The sequence below is a fragment of the Macaca nemestrina genome, chromosome 20, assembly GCF_043159975.1.
Source record: "Macaca nemestrina isolate mMacNem1 chromosome 20, mMacNem.hap1, whole genome shotgun sequence".
NCBI lineage: Eukaryota > Metazoa > Chordata > Mammalia > Primates > Cercopithecidae > Macaca > Macaca nemestrina.
The window spans coordinates 11,719,964-11,747,591 of record NC_092144.1 but is presented as its reverse complement, the minus strand read 5'-3'; the positions used below and the strand labels follow the sequence as shown (position 1 = coordinate 11,747,591).

The following is a 27,628-nucleotide window of genomic DNA, read 5'->3' as shown; positions in this document are numbered from 1 at the left end:
AGAACTCAGTTTACCAGGTACACTTGTATTTCATACAAATATGGGAAATCTTTATATTTTCAAAGTCTAATGCCTTGGCTTTTGATTGGAGCATTTAATTAATTAATATTTAAAGTCTTGAAGGAGAGAGCATTTCCACACTGCACAGAGGACACAGAAGGGCAAGTTGAGCTCCTTCATCCCTAAATCCTTCAATGCCCCTGCCCCATCACCAGGTGCTGATCCCACTTGTAACTGGCAAAGGGGTCTGGCTGCTCGCCGCTTGTGGAAAGAAGTCAAAATAATAACGAGTTGTGATAGGAGGGAGCGAGATTTCTTTATTATCTGTCCTAGCAGGGGAAGAACGGAAAGCAATTCCACTGCAATTTGTGGAGAGAACGCAGGAGTTTTTAAAGAAAGAGTTTGGAATGCAGAAGAGGCAAGGGGGGCTAGAGGTACCAGGTGGCGTGACTTGCTCTGGTTGCCCCTCTTGAATTATTGTCCCATTTGGTGAAGGGACTACTTCAAATTAGTCGCAGTCAATCTTGTAGTCACTCTTCAGCTGGGTGTGGTTTCCGTCTTTGAAGTATTCTTTTGTTGGAGAGAGAATTCCAGAGGTGCTTGGTCCCTATCAGGATCCAACCCCTGAAGCTTCTAAGGAAATATATGACCAAATAAGAGAGCATGGTGTGTGCTTAATAAGTGTTTAGGTAAATAAATGTGCATAGGCCAGGCGTGGTGGCTCACAAGGCCTGTAATCCTAACATTTTGGGAGGCCGAGGCGGGCGGATTGCCTGAGCTCAGGAGTTCTCGACCAGCCTGGGCAACATGGTGAAACCCTGTCTCTGCTAAAATACAAAAAATATAGCCGGGCATGGCGGCGTGCACCTGTAGTCCCAGCTACTTGGGAGGCTGAGGCAGAAGTGTTTGAACCCAGGAGGCAGAGATTGCAGTGAGCCAAGATCGTGCCACTGCACTCTGTCCTGGGTGACAGAGTGAGACTCCGTCTCCAAAAAAATAAAATAAAGATAAATGTGCATAAGGCATGGCAGTATAGTATGGGAAAGGAAAGAGAGTGGAGGTTCACAGCGCATTCTGAAGCTGTATTTTAGATGAGAGGTAACATCTATCCGGTTTATCTTGAAGTTATTATCTTGGGATCGGGAAGGGAAAGAGGAAAAGGGAAAGAAGAAGAAGACAAAAAAGGTTTAAAACGTGGTTGGAGACTCAGCTGCTAAGCTGCTGGTTACACTCTCTGGCACTCAATTTCAGGAGTCAGAATCTGGCTTCTAAGCTTGGGAATATGTTTAACCTCCTGAAAGGGGGTTTCCTGCTGAACTGTGGCTATCTGAACTAATTCAGGTTGTTTTTTTTCCCTTCTTCTGATTCCTTTATAGAAAATTGCTGCCATATAATTCCAGATTTTCCATTCATTTAACTATTTCATTGTTGATGTGTTTTTATTTTCTGGTCTGAGAATGAGTAGATTGAGAGATAAGGTGGGAGAAAGGCTTGACCATGGAGTCAGCAGCCTCATCCTAAATTCCTGATCCCTGGAGGACACCAAGCCTTCCCTCCTGCTTCAGTGTGGTTTGTGTGGTCTGGGCTCCCTACTGCTCAGAGGCCAGGGGATGGCTCCACTGGGCAGTGAGTCTTGAATTCCCAGCACACACTTGAGGGTCCCCGTCCAGGAAGGAGGAGCAGGAAGAGCGCATTGAGTACAGGCAGGAAATTCCGCTTAAATGCAAATATCCCGTGGGAGGGGTCAGGTCACAGCGCAGGGAGGAAGCCCACCCTATCAAGGGCTGCGTCTGGAACCGCTTCCTGCGGCTCCACTCAGCTGTGTAAGATCGCTTCTTCTGTCAATCAGTTCCCGGTGGGGGGGGGGGGGGGGGGGGCGGAACTTGGAGCTCTACCCAATCAGTGTTGGGGTCGAGTTCGTGGGAACTGCCAATCAGGCGCGCTGCCGGGAGGAGGGTGGAGCTTTCTCCACCCCTCTGAGCTCCTGCTCCCGGCTCTGCAGCTGAGAGACGCCCGGGCAGTTCAGTGGCAGGCTCTGTCACACTGAGTCGTATGCTGGCAGCGGGGAGCCTTGGGGAGAACCCGGGACACCGCGGAAGCCGGGAAATGGTGAGTGTGCGGGGCCCGGCGTCCTGAGGCAGGGCGAAAGGCTGGTTGGAACCAGTCAAAACCGGCTGTGGCGGGACTCGGGCGTCCCCGTGGTGACTGCGGGGTCTGCGGACCGGAGTTCCCCTGGCACAGCCTGCCCTTGTTCCCCTCGGCCGCGGGGTTGGGGGTGGGGGCTGGGCCGGCAGCCGGGACCCCGGGCGTCCTGTCCCGTTTCTGCGCGACGACTACGGCTCCTGGCTCCGGCGCCCTCTCTGGGGCAGCTCCGCGCCCGCAGCCCTGCGTTTCCCCGGATTGTGCGGCTGTAACTGGCACAGGTTCGCGGTCCGAGTCACTGCACCGAGACTCCAAGGGTTGCAGCAGAAACAGTTTAATAGAGGAGTGGGGAGAAGACCCCAGATCCGCCTCCGTGAGAGGTTTGGGGATGGGGGTGTTTAGGGGTCTGGACAGGGACGGCTGAGGTGTGGGGTCGCTGGTTGGTGGGGAAGTGACGGGCGAATCCTGGGATGGGAGGTGAAGAAACCTCATTCTCCCGCTGAGTGGGTTCCCTCGTGGGGTTTTCAGCCTGCTTGGCGCCAGCCTTTCCGCTGGAATTCAAGATCTGAGAAAGAACTTGGGCGAATCGAGCAGCTCTCCAAGATCTTATCCCCAGGCACAGTGGGGAAGCAGGCGGTCAGCGTCTTCTGTGACCTGACTCTCAGGGAGGCGGCCTCGAGAGGCAGTGGGGCTGAGGGTGCCTGGTTAGTATCTAACTGCAATCAGAATCCAGATTCTTGCGTGGGGTTTGTGCATGGGAGGAGCTGTGGTCTGCGGGGTCCCCAGTCCCTTCTTTTCTTCCCAGAGTGACTGATTCCTCTTCGAGTGTTTCAGAGATGAGGGTAGCAGGGTCTCAAATCCACTACCCTATCTCCTCATTCTAACTCCTCCTAGAGGTGGTAGTAACTCCCTTAGTTTACAGAGCCTTTACCCAGGCTAACTTTCCCTCCTCAACTCACAGCAACATCATGAACTCCTCCCTCCTCCGCCCCACCCGTGCTAAATTTCAGAGTCCCAGTGTTTTAATTTTCATTTTGTTTTCAGAGAGCAATGTCTGGCATTTTTTTTTTCTTTTTCTTTTTCTTTTTTTTTTTTTTTGAGACGGAGTCTTGCTCTGTCGCCCAGGCTGGGGTGCAGTGGCCGGATCTCAGCTCACTGCAAGCTCCGCTTCCCGGGTTCCCGCCATTCTCCTGCCTCAGCCTCCCGAGTAGCTGGGACTACAGGCGCCACCACCTCGCCCGGCTAGTTTTTTGTATTTTTTGGTAGAGACGGGGTTTCACCATGTTAGCCAGGATGGTCTCGATCTCCTGACCTCGCGATCCGCCCGTCTCGGCCTCCCAAAGTGCTGGCATTACAGGCTTGAGCCACCGCGCCCAGCCCATTTTTTTTTTTTTAGACGGGGTCTTGCTCTGTTGCCCAGGCTGGAGTGCAGTGTCGCGATCTTGGCTCACTGCAAGCTCCGCCTCCCGGGTTCACGCCATTCTCCTGCCTCAGCCTCCCAAGTAGCTGGGACTACAGGCACCTGCCACCATGCCCGGCTAATTTTTTGTATTTTTAGTAGAGACTAGGTTTCACCATGTTGGCCAGGCTCATCTCGAACTCATTACCTCAGGTGATCCGCCCGCCTCAGCCTCCCAAAGTGCTGGGATTACAGGCGTGACTACCTCGCCCGGCCGGCTTCTTAAAAGATTTGTGTTCCTGAACATTTCACATGTGAGAAAGCAGAGAATAACCTGACACTTATTTTGTTTGTAAACAACAAACAAAAAACCTTTGTGCCTCTCCTTCTTTTCTTTCCCCTGGGTGCGGATACCTTCCCAACATTGAGAGTCCCCTTTGGAAACTTTACGGAGTGATGTGTTCTCAGCCCACTCTCTGTCTTTTCCTGGTTCTGTTTCAGAACTGCCTGGGGTTGACCCAAGAGACACACAGCTGCCCTGTCTCTGGGAAGGTCTAGTGAATATCAGCCCCTGGGTCATTTCTCCCAGTGAGCAGCCTGAGGGGGTGGGGCCTCACAGAAAACAGCTGGATGCCTGGGTGGGATGGGAGGAATCTTCTGGTATATCATTTCTATAAAAAGCTAACCCTTGGGACAATCACCTTTTTCCTCCCCAACCCCAGTTTCCATTCCTTGGGGACACAGGCTGGTCAGCCAATTGAATGATCGTATTTGGGGGAGAAGACAGAAATGATTTCTTCCTTCCTGACTCTCAGACTAGTGAAGAGAGAAAACAATATGTAAGCACTGGAGAACCCACTCATTCCGATTGTGCAAGAACCTCCTATTCAGGTCATGTGTACATGAGCCTGAAAAGCACACAGTGCAGTATCTCATGGGGTGGTGGCGGGTGATCACTTTACTGAGCAGATGGGGGTGACTAATGTCCCAGGAGATAGGATGACCTTACCTGACAACTGAATTAGACTTGTTTGTGTTCCAATCAGCACTGCTCATCTCTGAGGTTGTCACATTGAAAAGAGGTATTCACTCTTTTCAGCTTCAGTGTTTTATTAACTATAAGATGCATCCTGTTGCCGGGCGCGGTGGCTCAAGCCTGTAATCCCAGCACTTTGGGAGGCCGAGGCAGGCAGATCACGAGGTCAGGAGATCGAGACCATCCTGGCTAACCCGGTGAAACCCCGTCTCTACTAAAAAATACAAAAAAACTGGCCGGGCGAGGTGGCAGCACCTGTAGTCCCAGCTACTCGGGAGGCTGAGGCAGGAGAATGGCGTGAACCCGGGAGGCGGAGCTTGCAGTGAGCTGAGATCCGGCCACTGCCCTCCATCCTGGGCGACAGAGGGAGACTCCGTCTCAAAAAAAAAAAAAAAAAAAAAAAGATGCATCCTGTCATTAGATTGATAGAGAAAATAAAGTATTTCCACAGAGGCCAGAAATAGTTGGATTTCAGAAAACAGGTTATATGTGTAGTCATCTGTTCCTTGTTTTTTTTTTTTTTTTTGAGATGGAGCCTCTCACTGTCTCCCAGGCTGGAATTCAGTGGAACGATCTCGGCTCACTGCAATGTCTGCCTTCTGGATTCAAACAATCCTCCCACCTCAGCCTCCTGAGTAGCTGGGATTACAGTCCTGCACCACCACGCCTGGCTAATTTTTTTTTTGTATTTTTAGTAGAGACGGGGTTTCACCATGTTGGCCAGGCTGGTCTCGAACTCCTGACCTCAAGTGATCTGCCACCTCAGCCTCCAATTTTTGTTTAAAAAAACAACAACAGCAACAACAAAAACCCTTCATTTAATTTTTTTTTCCCCCAGAGCCTGTCAGGTAAGTTTCTCCGATTATTTCAAATGGAATTTCAGGACTTAGCAGTGATAGTATGATGAAGGAAAAATGTTTGGTCGTGCTTTCTTTATGGCTGCAGAAAAAGTGAACACATATTAACAGAAAATGTGGTAGTTGTTTGATTGAATTATAAAGATTTACCAAAACTTTAGTTTCTTTCCTTTTTAGGGTGGGGAATTTAGGACAGTGGATAACTGTTCTATTCCTGTTATGTATCCTTGACAGATTAATGCTAAATTCTGCGGCATAGGACTTTCCAACAGCTAAAGAACTCAAATATTATTAATTTACTAAATGCCTTATGAAAGTAGTAACTAAATGGTATTTGTTGTCTGAAATGTATAGATACTTGTGCTTTTCCTATTTAACTTTATTTTTTATTTTTTTGAGACAGAGTTTCACTCTTTTTTTTTTTTTTTTTTTGAGACGGAGTCTTGCTCTGTTGCCCAGGCTGGAGTGCAGTGGCCTGATCTCAGCTCACTGCAAGCTCCGCCTCCCGGGTTTACACCATTCTCCTGCCTCAGCCTCCCGAGTAGCTGGGACTACAGGCGCCCGCCGCTTCGCCCGGCTAGGTTTTTTTTGTATTTTTTAGTAGAGACGGGGTTTCACCATATTAGCCAGTATGGTCTCGATCTCCTGACCTCGTGATCCGCCCGTCTCGGCCTCCCAAAGTGCTGGGATTACAGGCTTGAGCCACTGCGCCCAGCTGGAGTTTCACTCTTGTTGTCCAGGCCGGAGTTCAGTGGCGTGATCTCAGCTTACCACTACCTCTGCCTCCTGGTTTCAAGTGATTCTCCTGCCTCAGCCTCCCAAGTAGCTGGGATTATAGGCATGCACCACCACGCCCGGCTAATTTTGTATTTTTAGTAGAGACGGGGTTTCTCCATGTTGATCAGGTTGGTCTCGATCTCCCAACCTCAAATGATCCTCCCACCTTGGCCTCCCAAAGTGCTGGGATTACAGGCATGAGCCACCACTCCCAGCCTACCTTTATTTTTTATTTATGTATTTTTTTGAGATGGAATCTTGCTTTGGTGCCTAGGCTGGAGTGTAATGGCACAATCTTGGCTTACTGCAAGCATCATCTCCCAGATTCAAGTGATTCTTGTGCCTCAGGCTCCTGATTAGCTGAGATTACAGGCGCCCACCACCACGGGCGTGGTGGCCCACACTTGTAGTCCCAGCTAACTTGGGAGGCTGAGTCAGGAGAATCACTTGAACCTGGAAAGTGTAGGTTACAGTGAGCCAAGATCGTGCCACTGCACTCCAGTCTGGGTGACAGAGTGAGACTTCATCTCTAAATAAATAAATACTAAACTGAACTAACTAATAAATAAATACTAACTAAACCAAGTAACTATCCATGTAAGGCATGGGAGGGAAGTGAATGGTCTTGAGTGGGGTGGAGAGGCCTGAGGCCGGTGACTCCCAGTTGAGGCCAATCTTGAGCCTGCAATGGGAGGTTATTGAAGGCCCACTTAAACTGGTTCTTCCTGGAAGCCTCCCCCGCAGGTGTCCCAACCTGATCAGTCCAGCCATGGGAGGAGGCTTTTATACTGAGAGAAGCTACAGAGCATTAGAAAGCTGAGGCGGTTGGGGTGATTCCCTGTTTGAGGTTGTATTTCTTACTGTTGTGGGGCTGTCGCTAGACATTCTCAAGTAAAATAAATCTGGATTTAGCTAAGTGACTTCATTCTAAGGGGGAAAGCATCAAGTATAAGATCTGAGGCATCCCAGCCGGGCACAATGGCTCACAACAGTGAAACTGGGTCTCAAAAAAAAAAAAAAAAAAAGATCTGTGGCATCTCTGAGGTTGGGCGGAAAAGTTCTTTTCTTGCTAAGGGAAGAGCAACCAAGATTAGAAGGAAGATGCGAAGGGGAGGGCAGGATGGAGGATGAGAATCAGATTTTTTTTTTTTTTTTGAGATGAAGTCTCGAGAGCTCTGTTGCCCATGCTGGAGTGCGGTGGCATGATCTCGGCTCACTGCAACCTCCACCTCCTGGGTTTAAGTGATTCTCCTGCCTCAGCCTCCCAAATATCTGAGACTACAGGCGCATGCCACTACACATGGCTAATTTTTTGTGTTTTTGTAGAGATGAAGTTTCACCATGTTAGCCAGGATGGTCTCAATCTCCTGATCTCATGATCCACCCGCCTCGGCCTCCCAAAGTGCTGGGATTATAGGCGTGAGCCACCATGCCTGGCCGAGAATCAGATTTTAGATCAGAGAATGTTTTACTCTGACCTAAGTCTGTTCTTCAGATGGGTTATGAAGGAGGGATTTTATGCTGGCTCAGGCTGAGGATGGGTCAAAGTTCATAGTCCTGGAGCAAGGAGAGAAACTTTTCTTTAGTTGTATTTTGTTCAGTATGATCAGCGAAGACAAAACTGCTCAGCTAATCATAAGATAAACAATGGGAATTTGGAGGTTCTTTATCTGGCCGAGTTATAGTTTAGAAAAGCGGGGAGGGGCATAATCTATGTAAGCAAAGGGTGCTTTTGTTTTGTTTTGTTTTGTTTTGTTTTGTTTTGTGACTGCTTGTCCAGAACACAAAGAACTGGGCTTGGGGAGTTGAGGTGATTTTCTGTCATCTTACTTATTTACCAGAGTTACAGGGCTTGGGTAAAATTCAACATTCAAACCTAGCATTGGCTGATGAGCTATGCTCCCACTGCTGAGCATGTAACAAAATTCCAAGCTCCCCAAGAGAAGGTAAGAGTTAAGCAAATACTATACTTTTTCCATAAACAGTTTATGCACACTCAGCACCTGTTGTTAGTTATGTTGGTGGAGACCCTCTATAAATCCAGTGCCAGAGTACGTGAAGGATCGAACTTTGTTAACTGGCATCTGTAAATATATACAATCTCAGGACTCCTCTTCTTGCACAGTGAGTAGTAGGACTTTGTCATGACAGGAATTACAGACCCACTATAAAGTGGACATTAGGGATGATCCTGGCAATAAAATTCACTCATTTAAGTCATCAAAAAGAGACTTGTTCCTATTTGACTATTATTTATACAACAAAATTCAATTCTAGCATCAGAATTGCTGTGTTGGAGAAAGTGTGGACAGAGAATAAGGGTGGATTTACCATGTCATTGAATCATTGCTTAGAAACAATAGTATCATGCAAAGTTTATGAAGTGGGTGTAAATTTTTGGTACTGTCAGTCTCAACCTTCCTCCTTTGTACATATGGGATGTTTCAGGATTCAGTTGCCTTTGAGGATGTGGCTGTGAACTTCACCCGGGAAGAGTGGGCTTTGCTGGGTCCATCACAGAAGACTCTGTATAGAGATGTGATGTGGGAAACCATTAGGAACCTGAACTGTATAGGTAAAAATGACATTATGTCTTCACTTAGTCAATTAAAGACATTTTTTTCTTGGTCACCAATGCCGTTGAATGATTTGAAATATGAAAAGGGGATATAATTGACCCTTCAACAACACAGGGTTAAGGGGTGCCGGGTCCCCAACCAGTTGTACATATTCCTGTAACTTTTTGTTTACCACAACTTACCCTTCAGTTGACTGGTCTCAAAAACAATTGATTAACACATATTTTGTCTGTCACATGTATTGCGTACTATATTCTCACAATAGTGTAAGCTAGAGAAAATAAATGTTAAGAAAATCATAAATACACAAAAATGTATTTACTGTGCATTAAGTTGAAATGGATCATCATAAAGGTTTTCATCCTCATTATCTTCTCATTGAGTAGGCTGAGTAAGAGGAGAGATTGGTCTTGGTGTCCCAGGGGTAGCAGAGATTGAAGAAAATTTGTATATAAGTGGACTTGTGAGCCAGGTGTGGTGGCTCATGCCTGTAATCCCAGCACTTTGGGAGGCCAAGGCTGGCAGATCACCTGAGGTCGGGAGTTCGAAACCCACCTGAAACCCCGTCTCTACTAAAAATCCAAAAATTAGCTGGGCATGGTGGTGCACACCTGTAGTCCCAGCTACTTGGGAGGCTGAGGCAGGAGAATGGCTTGAACCTGGGAGGCAGAGGTTGCAGTGAACGGAGATTGCACCACTGCACTCCAGCTTGGCGACAGAGCAAGACTCCATCTTAAAAATACAAAATAAGTGGACTTGTGAGGTACACACCTATGTTGTTCAAGTGTCAGCTATAATTCAGTGAATAAATCATGCATGATTCCATTATACATAAAATCTTATAGTGTTTTTAGAATTTTATAATAATCTACAGTGTTTTTTCTGTGTCCACCTTTTAGGAATGAAATGGGAAGACACAGACGTTGAAGATCAGCACAAAAATCCCAGGAGGAGCCTAAGGTAATTTGCACTCACAAGAGAAAGACATGTATCTGTGGAGCAATTCTTAGAATGACAGGAAATTATACAACTAGGCAAAGAAAATGAACAAGCCCAGTATAAATTTATTCCTAGAAAATTTTCTCCAGAAACATATACTTAAATGTGACATAGCTATTCAGTGTTTGCAAAAATAGTTCCCTTAGAAATAATATGAAGAATTTGGCCAGGCACAGTGGCTCACACCTGTAATCCCAGCAGTTTGGGAGGCCAAGGTGGGCAATCACAAGGTCCAGAGATTGAGACCATCCTGGCCAACATGATGAAACCCCGTCTCTACTAAAAATACAAAAATTAGCTGGGCATGATGGTGCATGCCTGTAGTCCCAGTTACTCAGGAGGCTGAGGCAGGAGAAATACTTGAACCTGGGAGGTGGAGGTTGCAGTGAGCCGAGATCGCACTGCTGCACTCCAGCCTGGCAACAGAGCGAGACCCGTCTCAAAAAAAAAAAAAAAATTCCATGTGTTTATCATTGTCAAGAAAACAGCTGGGGTCTAGTTATCTTGTACAACATTCAGTCCATTCACGTTCGAGCAGTGCATGAAGCCTACACGTTGCATGATGATGTAAAATGGAAATCCAGTACCTACTAATAAATATAAAGTCATTTATAAATAAACCTTTATTAATATACTTCTCATGTTTTACAGATGTCTTATCGTAGAGAGATTCAGTGAAAGTAACCAGATTCCAGGTAGTACTGTGAATGAAAAAACTCGTGGAGTAGATCCCTGTGAAAGCAGTGTGCATGGAGAAGTCATCATGGGTTGTTCATTCCTTAATTGCTACATCACATTTGATGCTGGACACAAACCAGATGAGTGTCAGGAATATGGAGAAAAGCCACATACACATAAACAATGTGGGACAACCTTCAATTATCACCACTCTTTTCAAACACAGGAAAGACCTCACACTGGAAAGAAACGCTATGATTGTAAGGAATGTGGGAAAACCTTCAGTTCTTCGGGAAACCTTCGAAGACACATAATAGTACAACGTGGAGGTGGACCTTATATATGTAAGTTGTGTGGAAAAGCCTTTTTTTGGCCTAGTTTATTTCATATACATGAAAGAACTCACACTGGAGAGAAACCGTATGAATGTAAGCAGTGTTTTAAAGCCTTCCCTATTTACAGTTCCTATCTAAGACATGAAAGAACACACACTGGGGAGAAACCATATGAATGCAAGCACTGTTCTAAAGCCTTCCCTGATTACAGTTCCTATGTAAGACATGAAAGAACTCACACTGGAGAGAAACCCTATACATGTAAACAATGTGGAAGAGCCTTCAGTGTTTCCAGTTCCCTTCGAATACATGAAAGAACTCACACTGGAGAGAAACCCTATGAATGTCAGCAATGTGGGAAAGCATTTCATCATCTGGGAAGCTTTCAAAGACACATGATAAGGCACACTGGAGATGGACCTCATAAATGTAAGATATGTGGGAGAGGCTTTGATTGTCCTAGTTCACTGCAAAGTCATGAAAGAACTCACACTGGAGAGAAACCCTATGAATGCAAGCAGTGTGGAAAAGCATTATCTCATCGCTCAAGCTTTCGAAGTCACATGATAATGCACACTGGAGATGGACCTCATAAATGCAAGGTATGTGGGAAAGCCTTTGTTTATCCCAGTGTATTTCAAAGACATGAAAGGACTCATACTGGTGAGAAACCCTATGAATGTAAGGAATGTGGTAAAGCCTTCCGTATTTCTAGTTCCCTTCGAAGGCATGAAACAACTCATACTGGAGAAAAACCCTATAAATGTAAATGTGGGAAAGCCTTTATTGATTTCTATTCCTTTCAAAATCACAAAACAACTCACACTGGAGAGAAGCCATATGAGTGTAAGGAATGTGGGAAAGCATTCAGTTGTTTCACATACCTTTCTCAACATAAAAGGATCCACACAGCTGAAAAACCTTATGAGTGTAAAACATGTAAGAAAGCCTTCAGTCATTTTGGTAACTTAAAAGTCCATGAAAGGATTCACTCTGGAGAGAAACCGTATGAATGTAAGGAATGCAGGAAAGCATTCTCTTGGCTCACTTGCCTTCTACGACATGAAAGAATTCACACTGGAAAGAAATCTTATGAATGTCAACAATGTGGTAAAGCTTTCACTCGTTCCCGTTTCCTTCGAGGACATGAAAGGATTCACACTGGAGAGAAGATGCATGAATGTAAGGAATGTGGGAAAACACTGAGTTCTCTCAGTTCCTTGCATAGACATAAAAGGACTCACTGGAGAGATACTCTATAAATGTGGGAAAGCATTCATTAGTTTTATTTCATTTCAAAAATGTGAAATAAATCACATAGAAGATAAGCCTCAAGAATGAAAACACAGCCGGGTGCGGTGGCTCAAGCCTGTAATCCCAGCACTTTGGGAGGCTGAGACGGGTGGATCACGAGGTCAGGAGATTGAGACCTTCCTGGCTAACACGGTGAAACCCCGTCTCTACTAAAAAATACAAAAAACTAGCCGGGCGAGGTGGCGGGTGCCTGTAGTCCCAGCCACTCGGGAGGCTGAGGCAGGAGAATGGCGTGAACCTGGGAGGCGGAGCTTGCAGTGAGCTGAGATCTGGCCACTGCACTCCAGCCTGGGCAACAGAGCGAGACTCCGACTCAAAAAAAAAAAAAAAAAAAAGAATGAAAATACATGGTAAAGCCTTAAGATGTTTCTTTTGAATATGTTTATCCCCTAACCATTTGTAGGGGATTGGTGTGGTCCCAGACCCCCTAAGCGTACCTAAATCCACAGATGCTATGTCCCTTTTATAAAATGAGATTTGCATGTAACGTATCCACATCCTCCTGCATACTGTACATCATGCCTAGATTATTTAATTTTTCACCAACCCAAAGCTTTTGTAAAAGTAAAAATAAAAAGTAGGTTACTAAAATACCTCATGTGTTGTAAAAGCTATGTAAATAGTCATTTTATTGTATTTTTTTAGAGAATCATGAAAATAATCTTATAATGTTGAGAACAGACCCAATCATTGCAGGCCTGCCTACATAGTACATGTCACCTAGAATGTTACAATTTCTTTTTTTCTTTTTTTTAAGACAGAGTTTCACTCTTGTTGCCCAGGCTGGAGGGCAATGGCACAATCTCAGCTCACTGCATCCTCTGCCTCCTGGGTTCAAGCAGTTCTCCTGTCTCAGCCTCCCAAGTAGCTGGGATTACAGGTGCATGCCACCTCGCCTAATTTTTTTTTTTTTTTTTGTATTTTTAGTAGAGACAGGGTTTCATCATATTGTTCAGGCTGGTCTCGAACTCCTGACCTCAGGTGATCTACCTGCCTCGGTCTCCCAAAGTGCTGGGATTGCAGGCATGAGCCTGTAATCTACAGTTTCTTTTTTTCAGCAATCATAGATTGCTTTTATTTAATGACCTGGAATCGTGTGTTAACACTTAACGAAAATCCTGGTCCTTCTTCCTTGATAACCTAAGGATGATGATGATGATGATGATGATGATGATGATTACAGTATGGTGCCTAATGTGATTCACTGAGGTGACTAGATGGGTGGCAGTGTAGATAAGCAGTGAGACATCAGGCTCGCTTGAATCTTGACAAGATGTCAGGATGATCATCTGTGTTAGATGAACCAGGTTCTGATTGCAGATGCTGAGTTTGGAAGAGACTAAATAATACTAATGTCAGGATCTGTTCAGCATGAGGGCTGAAGATGTGTACACATTGAAAGATCTATCTTCATATTTGCAGATATTTAGTTAGAAACATTGTAGGAAGTTGGTTATTTTTCTTTAAATATCCTTGCAGTGTTTGTTGGCATGTTATCCCTCGGGTGACACAAAGGCTTTCTTCCATTGAAGGATCTTACTTGAGGATGGCAATCTTTATTTTATTTTTTTAATTTTTATTTATTTATTTATTTTCTGTGCTGGAGTTTCATTCTTATCGCCCAGTCTGGAGTGCAGTGGCGCAATCTCGACTCACTGCAACCTCCACCTCCCAGGTTCAACCGATTCTCCTGCCTCAGCCTCCAGAGTAGCTGGGATTACAGGCATCCACCACCATGCCTGGGAAATTTTTATTTTTAGTAGAGATGGGGTTTCACTATGTTGGCCAGGCTGGTCTTGAACTCGTGACCTCAGGTGATCCACCCGCCTCAGCCTCCCAAAGTGCTGAGATTATAGGCATGAGCCACTGCGCCCTGTGAGGATTGTAATCTTTAATACTTTCACCTTGCAGAGGCTGTAGATGCCCCAAAAACTGCTGCAAATTTTTCAAGTGTCACATCTTTGATATTACCTCTTCTAAGTCTTCTGCATCATCATTATCATCATCATCTGTAGAGAATTTCAGTATATCTTCAAGTTCCTTGTTAGTAAGTGTTTATGCTCTCTTATGTGTGTTGGGATAGAAAGATTAAGGAAAGGAGAGATGAGAAGGTGGCTCAACAGTTGAGACAGGTTTATTGAGAGTAAACCTGAGAAGGGCTTCCAGCCGGCAGGGTCAGGTGCAAACTTTTCTTACAGCCTGAGGCTTTTTTTAAAGGGCCCAGTGGGGAAATGTGCTTTGAAACGAAATTATATTACGGAGGAGTTAGGGAAGTCCTGGCTGTTCTGTTACGGTTAGGGCCATTATGTTCTGTTGAAGTTATGGGTGGGGCTGACATTTGCAGTTTTGGCCAGGTGGCCAAATTAGAAACTTACAGCTTAGGACGGAGGGGTGTTATAAAGATGGCAGTGCTCTTGTCCTGTCAGTGTGTTCTTCGGTAAAGTCTTCAAGCACGTCATAGATTGTCTTCCCCACCAACCTCCCTTGCCTGCAGCATTTGAGATATTCCTGATATTGTGTCAATAGTGGAGAAGCTCCTGAAATCATTGACTTCCTCACTCCATAATGGCTTCTAACACCCAGTGAAGTAGTAGGAGGAAAACATGGGTGTCCTCTCCTGGAAGTCTCCAGAAGAAGGTATTTCAATGTGCAGAGAGTGGTCAGCTATGTCACAGGTCACTGAGAATTTGAGTAAGACAAGGAAAAAGGGTTGAGTGTAGATTTTGGCAAGTATTTGGTCACTGGGGGCCTTGATAAGAGCTGTTTCATTGGAGTATTCATGGGAATAACTTGCAGAGAAATATATCTCAAATAGACCTCCTCAATGTTGCCTAGAGGGCAGTGTTACGCTTTGAACTACCAACATTAACCACTGGAACTGCCCATCTGGAAGTGTCTTTTACAGTGCTGGTACAAACTAGAATACACCCAGGAAGGGATCATTTTATACATGTTTCTGTGCTACTTGCTATATCTTCTTAGTGTTCCATACATGTAATTAGCTATTCCATCCTACCCCAAAGTACTGATAATCTCCATTCTACTTTCTCTGTGAATTTGACTATTCATAGAGAGAGAGATATGTGGAAGTATGCATGTGCCCTTCCATGTCTGGCTTATTTCACTTAGCAGAACATTTTCAAGGTTTATCCATGTGGTAGCATGTATCAGAAACTCATTGTTTTTGTGTCTGAATAAATTTCCACTGTATAGTTAAAGCATACTTTGTTTATCCATTTTTATATTGATAAATGTGGGTTGTTTCCACAGTAATAATTTGGCTGCTATCAATAAGGCCGCTGTGGATATGGTATGTATATGTCTGTGTGAGTCCCTGCTTTCACTTCTTTTGGATATATACCTAGGAGTGGAATTGCTGGTTCACAGAATAATTGGTGTAAACCTTTTTCAGGAACAGGTGTATTGCTTTACAAAGTGGCTATAATGTTTTACATTCTCTCCAGCAATGCATAAGGGTTTCTGTTTTCCACATTGTCACATATACTGGTTATGTCGTATTTTTTTTTTTCATAATAGCCAATTAATGGTTCTGTACTGGTTTTTCATTGTGGTTTTGATTTGCATTTCCCTAATGACCAATAATAATGAGCATTGGTTTTTGTTTTTGTTGGTTGTTTATATATTTTTTGAACCAGTTTGTTTTAAAATCCTTTGCTCATATTAAAATTGAATCATTTGTGTTTTGTTGAGTTGTAGGAATTCTTATTTAAATTTTTTAATTTTTAATATTTTGAAAATTTCTTTTTTTTTCAGCTCCCAAGTGCTTGGAAGAGAGTTGTAGGAATTCTTTATACACTGTGGGTATTAAGCCCTTATTTTATTTTTATTTTTATTTTTATTTTTATTTATTTATTTATTTATTTATTTGAGACGGAGTCTCGCTGTGTCTCCCAGGCTGGAGTGCAGTGGCGCGATCTCAGCTCACTGCAAGCTCCGCCCCCTGGGTTCACGCCATTCTCCCGACTCAGCCTCCCAAGTAGCTGGGACTACAGGCGCCCGCTACCACGCCCGGCTAATTTTTTTGTATTTTTAGTAGAGACGGGGTTTCACCGTGTTAGCCAGGATAGTCTCGATCTCCTGACCTCGTGATCCACCCGCCTCGGCCTCCCAAAGTGCTGGGATTACAGGCTTGAGCCACCGCGCCCGGCCTAAGCCCTTATTTTATATGTGATATGCAGATGTGTTCTCCCTTTCTGTAGATTTTCTTTTCATCTTGAGATTATCCTTTGGTGTGCAAAAGTTTTTAATTTCGATGTAGTCCAGTTTATCTTTTATTGGTTGCCTCTGCCTTAAATGTCATATCCAATGAATCATTGCCAACTGTAACAAAATTTTCCTCTGTGTTTTCTGCTAAGTAATTTTTTTTTCCTCCCTCTGTCACCCAGGCTGGAGTACAGAGGTGTGATCTTGGCTCACTGCAACCTCCATCTCCCAGGTTCAAGCGATTCTCGTCCCTCCGCCTCCCAAGTAGCCAAGTAGCTGGGATTACAGGCAGCCACCACCACACCTGTCTAAATTTTATATTTTTAGTAGAGACAGGGTTTCACCATGTTGGCTAAGCTGGTCTCCAACTCCTGACCTCAAGTGATCTGCTTGGCCTCCCAAAGTGCTGGGATTACAGCTATGAGCCCCTGTACCCAGCCTCTTCTAAGTGTTTTATAGTTTTAGTTTTAGCTTTTAAGTATAGGTCTTTGATTAAATATAAGTTACTATTTATGCATGATGTAATGTGATGGTTCACTTTTGTTATTTGCATGTAGATATCCAGTTTTCCCTACACCATTTTCTGAAAGACTGTCCTTCTGCCAAAGAATGATCTTGACACTGTTGTCAAAAATCATTTCACCATATATATGAGCATTTATTTCTAGGCTGTCTATTGTATTCCATTGGCCTATCTGTTTGTCCTTATGCCAGTACCATACTGTTTTGATTGCTATAGCTTTGTAGTAAGTTTTGAAATAAGGCAGTGTGAATTCTTCAACATTGTTCTTTTTCAAGATTATTTTGGTATTAGAGATCCCTAGAGATTTGAAATGAATTTTAGAATAGGCTTTTCTATTTCTGTATAAGAGGCTGTTAGGATTTTGATAGGGATCACATTGACTCTGTAGATTGATTTTGGTAGGATTTTAATATTAACAATAGTAAGTCTTGGAATCCATGAACATGGGATATCTTTCCATTTATTTATCTTCCTTAATTTGCTTCAGGAATGTTTTGTAGTTTTCAGTGTACACGTCACTGACTTCTTGGTTTCATTTATTTTTAAGTGTTTTACTTTTTTTGATGCTTTTATAACTAAAATTATTTTCTTAATTTTCTTTTTGGATTGTTTATTCATTGTTTCTCTACAGAAAGGCAGCTGATTTTTGTGTATTGATTTTATATTCTGCAACATTGCTGCATTTGCTTTATAAGCTCTAAAATTTTATTTTTCCCTTGTGGAGTCTTCAGTGTTTTCTCCATATAGAATCATGTAATCTGTAAACACAGATAATTTTACTTCTTTCTCTCCAATTTGGATTCCTTTTCTTTCTTTTTCTTACCTTATTTCTCTAGCTATAACTTCCATTAGTATATTGAACAGAACTGTTGAAAGTGGACATCCTGTCTTCTTGATATTATGAAGAATTATGCTTGATATTATGAAGAATTTATGCTTCAATATTCATAAAAGGTATTCTGTAGTCTTTTTGTGTTCTTGTAATGTCTTTTCTTGGCTTTCATCTCAAAGTGAGGCTGGCCTCACAAAATGGATTAGAACTTGTTTCTTCTTCCATTTTGTTTCCACAAACCAACTTTTGGTGTCAATAATATTGTCTGTTGTTTTTATATTCTCTATTTGATTTATCTCTGCTCTAATCTTTATTATTTACTTATTTGTAGTACCTTTTAAAAAATATTTTAAAAGACAGGGTCCTGCTATGTTGCTTAGGCTAGAGTGTAGTGGCTATTCACAGGCATGATTATGGTGCACTGTAGCCTAGAATTGCTGGGTTCAAGGAATGCTCCTCCCTCAGCCTCCTGAGCAGGTGGGACTATAGGAATGTACCACCACACCCTGTTTGTCTACTACCTTTCACGGTGGCTCACGCCTGTAATCCCAGCACTTTGGGAGGCCGAGGTGGGCGGATCACAAGGTCAGGAGATCGAGACCACGGTGAAACCCCGTCTCTACAAAAAATACAAAAAATTAGCCGGGTGCGGTTGTGGGCACCTGTAGTCCCAGCTACTTGGGAGGCTGAGGCAGGAGAATGGCGTGAACCCGGGAGGCGGAGCTTGCAGTGAGCCGAGATCGCGCCACTGCACTCCAGCCTGGGCGACAGAGCGAGACTCCGTCTCAAAAAAAAAAAAAAAAAAAGAAGTTTGTGCTTCCTTTTCTAATTCCTTAAACTGAATAATTAGAATACTTATTGGAGTTCTTTCTTCATTTTCAATGAATGCTTTTTTTTTTCCGTTTGAGACGGAGTCTTGCTGTGTCACCCAGGCTGGAGGGCAGCGACGTGATCTCAGCTCACTGCAACCTCCGCCTCCCCGGTTCAATTGATTCTCCTGCCTCAGCCTCTCAAGTAGCTGGGATTACAGGTGCCCACCACCAGATAAGTTAAGTTTTTATATTTTTAGTAGACACAGGGTTTCACCATGTTGGCCAAGCTGGTCTTGAACTCCTGACCTTGTGATCCACCCGCCTTGACCTCTCAAAGTGCTGGGCTTACAGGTGTAAGCCACTGCTCCCAGCCAATGAATGCATTTAAAGCTATAAAATTTTCTCTTAGCACTGCCATTGCTGCATCTCATAAGTTCTGATGTGTTAGGTTTTTGTTTTCAGTGGTTTCGAGGCATTTTCCCTTTTTCTTTTCTTTTTTTCTTTTTTTTTTTTTTTTAATTTTTGAGACACAATCTCACTCTGTCATTCAGGCTGGAGTGCAGTGGCCTAATCAGGGCTCACTGCAGCCTCCAACTCCTGGGCTCAAGTGACCCTCTTTCCACAGCCTCCCAAGTAATTGGGGCTATAGGTACATGCCACTGTGGCTAATTTTTTAATTTTTTTTTGTAGAGATAGAGTCTTACTGTGTTGCCCAGGCTGGTCTCAAACTCCTGGTCTCAAGCAATCCTCCCATCTTGGCCTCTCAAACTTTTGGGATTACAGGTTTGAGGCACCACCCCCAACCTCTTTTTTTGAGACAGAGTCTCATGGTCTTAAGGTATTTTCTATTGCAACTTCCCATTTGACCCATTGGTTGTTGAAGAGTGAATTAATTTACACTTATTTGTGTATTTTTTTCCAATAATCTGTAGTTTTATTTCATTGTATTTGAAAACTATACATTTGAGACCAGATATGGTGGCTAACGCCTATAATCCCAACATTTTGGGAGGCCAAGGTAGGAGGATTGCTTGAACCAGGAGGTCAAGACCAGCCTGGGCAACATAGTAAGGCCTCATCTCTACAAAATTTGAAAAAAGTAGCCAGGTGTGACGGCGTACACTCCAGCCTGTGGTCCCAAATACTCAGAAGGCTGAGATGGGAGGATTATTTAAGCCCGAGGAATCAAGGCTGCAGTGAACTGTGGTCATGCCACTGTACTCCTACTTAGGTGACAGAGCAAGACCCTGTCTCAAAAAGAAAAAGATACATCTTACTATCTCAGTTTTTAGAATTGTGTGAAGAGCTTTTGTGTTTTATGTCCTAATTATGGTCTGTCTTGGAGAGCGTTCCATGTGCACTTGACCAGAATGTGTATTCTACTGTCATTGGATGGAGTATGCTTGTATATGTCATTCTGTCTCTCTGTTTTATTTATTGTGTTGTTGAAGTTTTTTCATTTCTTTATTGATCTTCTGTCTGATCTCTCCATTCTTGAAAATGTTGTATGAAGTCTCAAACTCTTATTGTGGAACTCTCCATTTCTTCTTCATTTCTGTTAATGTTTACTTCATTTATTTTGAGCCCCTGTTGTTTAGTGCAAATAGGTTAATAATTGTTGTGCATTCTGTATGTATTGACTCTTTTATAAATAGTGTTCTTCTTTGTCTCCTTTAACAGTTTTTGGCTTAAACTCTTTTGTTTGATACTGGTGTAGCCACCTCTGTTCTATTCGGATTACTATTTGCATGGAATATTTTTCTGCATGCCCTCCCTTTCAACCTATTTGTGTCTTTAGATCTAAAATGAGTTTCTAGTAGACAGAATGTAGTTGGATCATATTTTTCACCCATTCTGCCTATCTCTGCCTTTTTATTGGTGAGTTTAATTCATTTTCATATAAAGTAATTAATGATAAGAAAGCCCTTAAGGCTGGCCACAGTGGCTCATGCCTGTAATCCCAGCACTTTGGGAGGCTAAGGCAGGCGGATCACTTAAGGTTAGGAGTTCAAGACCAGCCTGGGCCATATGGCAAAACTCCTGCTCTACTAAAAATACAAAAAATTAGCCAGGCCTGGTGGCATGCGCCTGTAAACCCAGCTACTCAGGAGGATGAAGTGGGAGAATCACCTGAACCCAGGAGGTCGAGGCTATGGTGAGCCAAAATTGCACCACTGCACTACATCTTGGGCAATGGAAGTGAGACCCTGTCCCAAATAAATAAATAAAAATACTAGCTTTTATAATTTTCCATGTATTTCTTTTTACTAAGATCTTTATTTCCACCTACACCTTCTGGATACCGTCCAGTGTTGTTGTTTTGTTTTTGTTTTTGTTTTTGTTTTGCCCAATGTTCTTTTATTTCAAACTGCAAAATACTCGGCATTTCTCACAGAGCACATCTAATAATAATTTTCAAAACTACCTCAGTTTTTTCATGTGGGCATGTCTTAATTATTTTCTCACTTTTGAAAAACAGTGTTGACCGATGTTGGATTCTTAGTTGACTTTTTTTTTTTCTTTTTTTTGAGATGGAGTCTTGCTCTGTTGCCCAGGCTAGAGTGCAGTGGTACAATCTTGGCTCATTGCAACATCCACCTCCCAGGTCCCAGTGATTCTCTTGTCTCAGCCTCCCAAGTAGCTGGGATTATAGGCGTACGCCACTACGCCTGGCTAATTTTTATATTTTTTTCAGTAGATACGAGGTTTCACCATGTTGGTCAGGATGATCTCAAACTCCTGACCTCGACTGATCCGCCGGCCTTGTCCTCCCAAAGTGCTGGGATTACAGGCATGAGCCACCATGCCCAGCTGACTGTTTTTGTTTTTACGTTTGACATAGGGTCTTACTATATTGCCTAAGCTGGTCTTGAACTCCTAAGCCAAAGTGATCCTACCTCAGCCTCCTGAGTAGCTGTGACTATATGCCCGGTTACATTTTCTTTTCTTTACTTCTTCTTTTTTTTTTTTTTTTTGAGACAGAGTCTCACTCTTTTGCCCAGGCTGGAATGCAGTGGCATGATTTTGGCTTACTGCAACCTCCACCTCCTGGGTTCAGGTGATCCTTCTGCCTCAGCTTCCTGAGTAGCTAGGATTACAGGCATATGCCACCACGCCTGGCTAATTTTTGTATTTTCTGTAGAGATGGATTTTGCCATGTTGGCCTGGCTGACCCGAAACTCCTTACCTCAAGGTGTCTACCCGTGTTGGCCTCCCAAAGTGCTGGGATTACAGATGTGAGCCACTGCACCTGGCCACATTTTTTTTTTTTCTTTTAGCACTTTGACTTTAACATCTGCCCACTATTTTCTGGTCTCCAATGTTTCTCATGAGAAATCTACTGATCTTATGAAGGATCATTTATATGTGATGAATCACTTCTTTTTTGCTGCTTTCAAGATTCTCTTTGTGTCCTTGGCTTTTGACAGCTTTAGTATAATGTGCATTCACATGTTTCTCTTTGCATTCATCCTACTTAAAGTTCTTTGAGCTTCTTGGATGTCTGCATCCACAGTTTTCATTTAATTTAGGATGTGTTCAGCCATTATTTCTCAAAATATTCTCCCTTCACCTTCTCCCTCTCTCTTCTCCTTCTGAAGTTCACACAGTGCGTGTATTGGCCTGCTCAATGCCCTCCTACATGTCTCACCTGACTGCTTCACCTAATTCCAACTTACTTCCAGGTCAAGGCTCTGTATAGAGTGGCTATTTTGATAGAAATTAACTAGATGCTGGCCAGGCACGGTGGCTTATGCCTGTAATCCCAGCAATTTGGGAGGCCGAGGCAGGTGGATCACCTGAGGTCAGGAGTTTGAGACCAGCTTAACTAACATGGTAAAACCCTGCCTCTACTAAAAATAGAAAAATTAGCCGGGTGTAGTGGCGGGCGCCTTTAATCCCAGCTATTCGGGAGGCTGAGGCAGGAGAATCGCTTGAACCCAGGAGGCGGAGGTTGCAGTGAGCCCGAGGTCATGCCATTGCACTCCAGCCTGGGCGACAGAGCAAGACTCCATCTAAAAAAAAAAAAGAAATTAACTGGATGCAGGTCAGACAAGAGCCTCAAGGACATCAGCCAGTATAACCAAGTTTCCTGTGGGGGACACATGGTCACTGATTAACATTTAAACATTAGTCCCTTCACCAGAATGAAGTGTCCTGTAAAAAGCACACTGTAAGGCCAGGCGCGGTGGCTCAAGCCTGTAATCCCAGCACTTTGGGAGGCCGAGACGGGCGGATCACGAGGTCAGGAGATCGAGACTATCCTGGCTAACACGGTGAAACTCCGTCTCTACTAAAATACAAAAAAAATTAGCCAGGCGAGGTGGCAGGCGCCTGTACTCCCAGCTACTGGGGAGGCTGAGGCAGGAGAATGGCGTGAACCCGGGAGGCGGGGCTTGCAGTGAGCTGAGATCCGGCCACTGCACTCCAGCCTGGGCAACAGAGCCAGACTCCGTCTCAAAAAAAAAAAAAAAAAAAAGCACACTGTAACACATCACAACCAGATGTCCTGTAGCCCCATCATGGCAGCACTAGAGTTCATAGCCACACTCCTGAGAGACCCCAGTGCCAAATTGGAGGAAAATACATGTGCATGGCTGCCTGCAGCAGAGGTAGTGGGGAGAAGGCCAGCTGGTCCTATGCTGAATGTTGAAATGGCCACAATTAACCACAGTTCACCATCCAAGTCATTTTCTGGAATTTTCTTTTTTTTTTTTTTTTTTTGAGACGGAGTCTCTGTCACCCAGGCTGGAGTGCAGTGGCCGGATCTCAGCTCACTGCAAGCTCCGCCTCCCAGGTTTACGCCATTCTCCTGCCTCAGCCTCCCAAGTAGCTGGGACTACAGGCGCCGCCACCTCGCCCGGCTAGTTTTTTGTATTTTTTTTTTTTTAGTAGAGACGGGGTTTCACCGTGTTCGCCAGGATGGTCTCGATCTCCTGACCTTGTGATCCGCCCGTCTCGGCCTCCCAAAGTGCTGGGATTACAGGCTTGAGCCACCGCGCCTGGCCATTTTCTGGAATTTTCAAGGCTTCAATAGACTGTAGTGTGTTGTGCTGTTTTGTTTTGCTTTTTTTTTTTTTTTTTTTTTTGAGACGGAGTCTCGCTCTGTCGCCCAGGCTGAAGTGCAGTGGCCGGATCTCAGCTCACTGCAAGCTCTGCCTCCCGGGTTCACGCCATTCTCCTGCCTCAGCCTCCCGAGTAGCTAGGACTACAGGCGCCCGCCACCGCGCCCGGCTAGTTTTTTTTTTTTTTGTATTTTTAGTAGAGACGGGGTTTCACCGTGTTAGCCAGGATGGTCTCGATCTGCTGACCTCGTGATCCACCCGTCTCGGCCTCCCAAAGTGCTGGGATTACAGGCTTGAGCCACCGCGCCCGGCCTTGTTTTGCTTTTTTGAGACGGAGTCTCACTGTTCTTGCCCAGGCTGGAGTGCAATGGCATGATCTTGGCTCAGTGCAACCTCCGCCTCCCAGGTTCAAGCGATTCTCCTGCCTCAGCCTCCCAAGTAGCTGGGATTACAGGCATGCACACCACGCCTGGCTAATTTTTGTATTTTTAGTAGAGACAGCGTTTCTCCATGTCGGTCAGTCTGGTCTCAAACTCCCGACTTCAGGTGGTCCTCCAGCCTTGGCCTCCCAAAGCGCTGGGATTACAGGCATGAGCCACCGCGCTCAGCTGACTGCAGTGTTTTAAAATAGTTCCATCAAGCCTGGCGTGGTGCCTCACACCTGCAATCCCAGCACTTTGGGAGGCTGAGGCAGGTGGATCGCTTGAGTGCAGGAGTCCAAGACCAGCTTGGCCAACATGACAAAACCCCATCTCTACTAAAAATACAAAAAATGAACTGGGTATGGTGGCGCTGACCTGTAATCTCAGCTACTCAGGAGGCTGAGACACAAGAATCACTTGAGCCCAGGAGGTAGAGGTTGCAGTGAGCTGAGATTGTGCCACTGCTCTCCAGCCTGGGCGTCAGAGCAAGACTCTGTGTCAAAAAATAAAAATAGCTCAATCAGACAGATTTTGCCAGTAAAACTGTTGTCTAGGTGGGGAGACAGCTTCTTTATGCTTGGTACCCTGCCATCTACCCTGAATCCTCTGCCCTGAGGGGTTTGTTTTCTTTCCTTTCTTTCTTTTTTAGACAGTGTCTCACTCTGTTGCCCAAGCTGGAGTGCAGCGGTGTGATCATAGCTAACTCTAGCCTTGACCTCCTAGACTCAAGTGATCCTCCTGCCTCAGCCTCCTGAATAGCTAGGACTACAGGTGTATGCCACCATGCTCAGCTAATTTTTATTTATTTATTTTTTGGTAGACATAGTGGTTTTACTCTGTTCCCCAGGCTGATCTTGAACTTCTAGCTTTGGCCTCTCCAAGGGCAGAGCTAACAGGCATAAACCACTGCACCTGGCTTTGCCTTGAGTTTTTACACTAATATATTACTTCATGTCTCACATTAAATGTCACCTTCTCAGGGTTCTTCATACCACCTCAGTGACTCTTACATGTTTTTATTTGTAGAATTTTTTTCCTTGCACTTTTTAGATTCAGGGAGATCCAATTAAGGTTGACAGAATTTTTTGATTTCTTAACTGTTGAAAAATTAAATAATATAAATGAAACCAAATTGAATGGTGTTACGTTTACTTTTATCATCTGCATTGCTGTATATGAAAGTACCCTGGAAAACCATTTTTAAAAGCCTTTTTCCAGAAAGGAAAATAAAATGGCCAGACAGCGTGGCTCACACCTATAATCCCAGCAGTTTGGGAGGCCAAGGTGGGTGGATCATCTGAGTCTAAGAGTTTAGACCAGCCTGGCCAACATGGTGAAACCCTATCTTTACAAAAAAAATACAAAAATTAGCCAGGCATGGTGGGACATGCCTGCAGCCTCTTGGGAGGCTGAGGTAGGAGGATCGCTTGAGCCCAGGAGGTTGAGGCTGCAGTGAGCCATGATGGCATTACTGCATTCCAGTGCAGGTGACAGAGCGAGAGCCTGTCTCAAACAACAAAAAACAAACAAACAAAGCTAACTTGTGGTAAGGGGTGACATTAATATTCACACATCCTTTCCCTGGTGCAGATTTCTCAGGGTTGTGCTGAGACCTCCAGTATTTACAGCAGGTAATGGTCACTTAGAATATTGTCTGTACCCTCACTAAGCAGGTAGTGACACAGGTTAAGAAGAACAGAAGCAAATAAAATGGATGTGTGCTCACCCAAGACATTATCTGGGAAGACTGTTTCAAATGAATAAATGAAATTCTGGGCATGAGAACAACAGTTGAATTCAACCTGGGCCAGTTTGCTTAAAAGGAAAAAGTATTTATATAATGCTTAGGATTTAGATACAGATATGACTGAGTGGGTCAATGGTGTGGGCTGGGGTTGAGAGGGGGTTTCAAATGGATAAATGGGACATGTCCATCTCCAGGCACAGAGCACATGATGTCAACCCTGAACTGTGAAGGTCAGGGAGTGACTAAAGCCAAGGAGAGGGGAGAGCTCACATTTAATTAGTCGTTTTACACAACAGTTTGTTAAGGTAAAAATAATAGTTTGTTAGCATGTTTGTTTCTCAAAGGAATATTTACCAGTTGGTTTTGTTTGTTTGTTTTTGAGATGGAGTCTCGCTCTGTTGCCCAAGCTGGAGTGCAATGGTGCGATCTCAGGTCACCGCAACCTCTGCCTCCTTGGTTCAAGCAATTCTCCTGCCTCAGCCTCCTGAGTAGCTGGGATTACAGGCACACACCACCATGCCCGGCTAATTTTTAGTATTTTTAGTAGAGACGGGGTTTCACCGTGTTGGTCAGGCTGGTCTTGAACTCGTGACTTTGTGATCTGCCTGCCTCAGCCTCCCAAAGTGTTGGGATTGCAGGCATGAGCCACCGCACCGGGACTTGTTTTGTTTTAGAGGAAGAGGATCTCCCCATGTTGCCCAGGTGGCCAATTCCTGGGCTCAAGCAATCCTCCTGCCTCCCAAAGTGCAGGGATTACAGGCCCAAGGCACCATGCCCAGTGTATTTACCAGTTTCCAAATCCCTATTAAATATCTTATATATATATTTTTCCTCTACTTTATATATAAACACAGGAAGAAATGCAAGACTCTGCCAATTTTTTATTCAAACAATGGAATTGAGGGTCTTTGTCTCAGTTAACTCATCAGTGCTGGTGAGAAGCAAGTGAAGACTCTTACAGAGGCCTGGGGAACGTTCCCTTTTGCCCCATGATGTTTTGCTGAATTAATTGGAGAGAAGGCAGATTAATTGGAGGAAAAGCATACAAATTTTATTTAACGTATATATCTGGGAAGCTTCAGAATAAAGACCCAGAGATACAAAGGAACTTGTTCATTTTTATGCTTAGGCTTAACAACGTATGGACAGCCATGTAGAAATGTGATTAGACCGAAAGAGTATGATCCAATGCTAACAGACTGAGTGGGGCAACCCATCAAGGCCTGTGTGTCTAGATTGTTCTTGGCCTTTCTGAACACACATTCCTTCCTTCTGGGTATGAGGCAGGACCCACTCTGAAATGGAAGGTCTTATGACCTACAGCAAGCTTGTCCAACCCATGGCGCAGGACGGCTTTGGATGCAGCCCAAGACAAATTCATGATCTTTCTTAAAACATTAGGATTTTTTTTTTTTTTTTTTTTTGCTACTTTTAAAAAAACTCATCAGCTATTGTTAGTGTTAGTGTATTTTATATGTGGCCTAAGACGATTCTTCTTCCAATGTGGAACCCCCAGGGCCACCCCTGACCTACAATTAATTTGTTGGACAGTTAATTTGTTTATGGCCAGTTTTTACACAGAAAGGACAATGGAAAGTTAGAGTAATATGTTTTGATTTTATGCCTGGATTTAGGGGAAGAGGATTCTGGATTCTATGACCCACTTTGGAGAAGAGAGATTCTCGTTTCTATTGCTAGCCTTGGTTAGAAAAGTAGGACTAAGAGTTCCAAGAATGGGACTGTTTTTCCTCTGCCCTCTGCGGAGAAAAAACTGTTGCTTCTGAGGCTTCTTCCAAGGTCTTTTTGGGGTATTGTTTTCTGAGCCCCAACCACCTAGATTGGGCAGCAGAGTTTGAACCAGTGACTCTACGCTGAACCCATTCTGAAGG

General features: G+C 44.2%; 1 protein-coding gene and 1 long non-coding RNA gene across 13 annotated transcripts in view; one reads left to right on the top strand and one right to left on the bottom strand.

Annotated features, from left to right (window-relative positions):
- Positions 1–12,460, top strand: part of LOC105467718 (zinc finger protein 442) — a 29,324-nt gene extending 16,864 nt beyond the window's left edge. For 2 of the 12 annotated variants that reach the window (XM_071086290.1, XM_011717543.3), the window contains 4 exons: positions 2,003–2,109; positions 8,660–8,786; positions 9,690–9,750; positions 10,441–12,460. In XM_071086290.1, the coding sequence (XP_070942391.1) occupies positions 2,053–2,109; positions 8,660–8,786; positions 9,690–9,750; positions 10,441–12,064 (1,869 nt within the window). In that variant the 5' untranslated portion in view covers positions 2,003–2,052 and the 3' untranslated portion in view covers positions 12,065–12,460. Of the gene's footprint in view, positions 1–2,002; positions 2,110–2,551; positions 2,847–3,719; positions 4,381–5,106; positions 5,426–6,116; positions 8,158–8,659; positions 8,787–9,689; positions 9,751–10,440 lie in introns of those variants that run through there. The other 10 variants (XM_011717828.3, XM_024794427.2, XM_071086291.1 and 7 more) reach the window with 9 other exon arrangements.
- A 10,834-nt stretch (positions 12,461–23,294) lies between these two features.
- Positions 23,295–27,628, bottom strand: part of LOC112427563 (uncharacterized) — a 137,653-nt gene continuing 133,319 nt past the window's right edge. Inside the window, exon 5 of the long non-coding RNA XR_011617801.1 lies at positions 23,295–23,360. This is a non-coding gene — a long non-coding RNA (uncharacterized lncRNA). The remainder of the gene's footprint in view (positions 23,361–27,628) is intronic.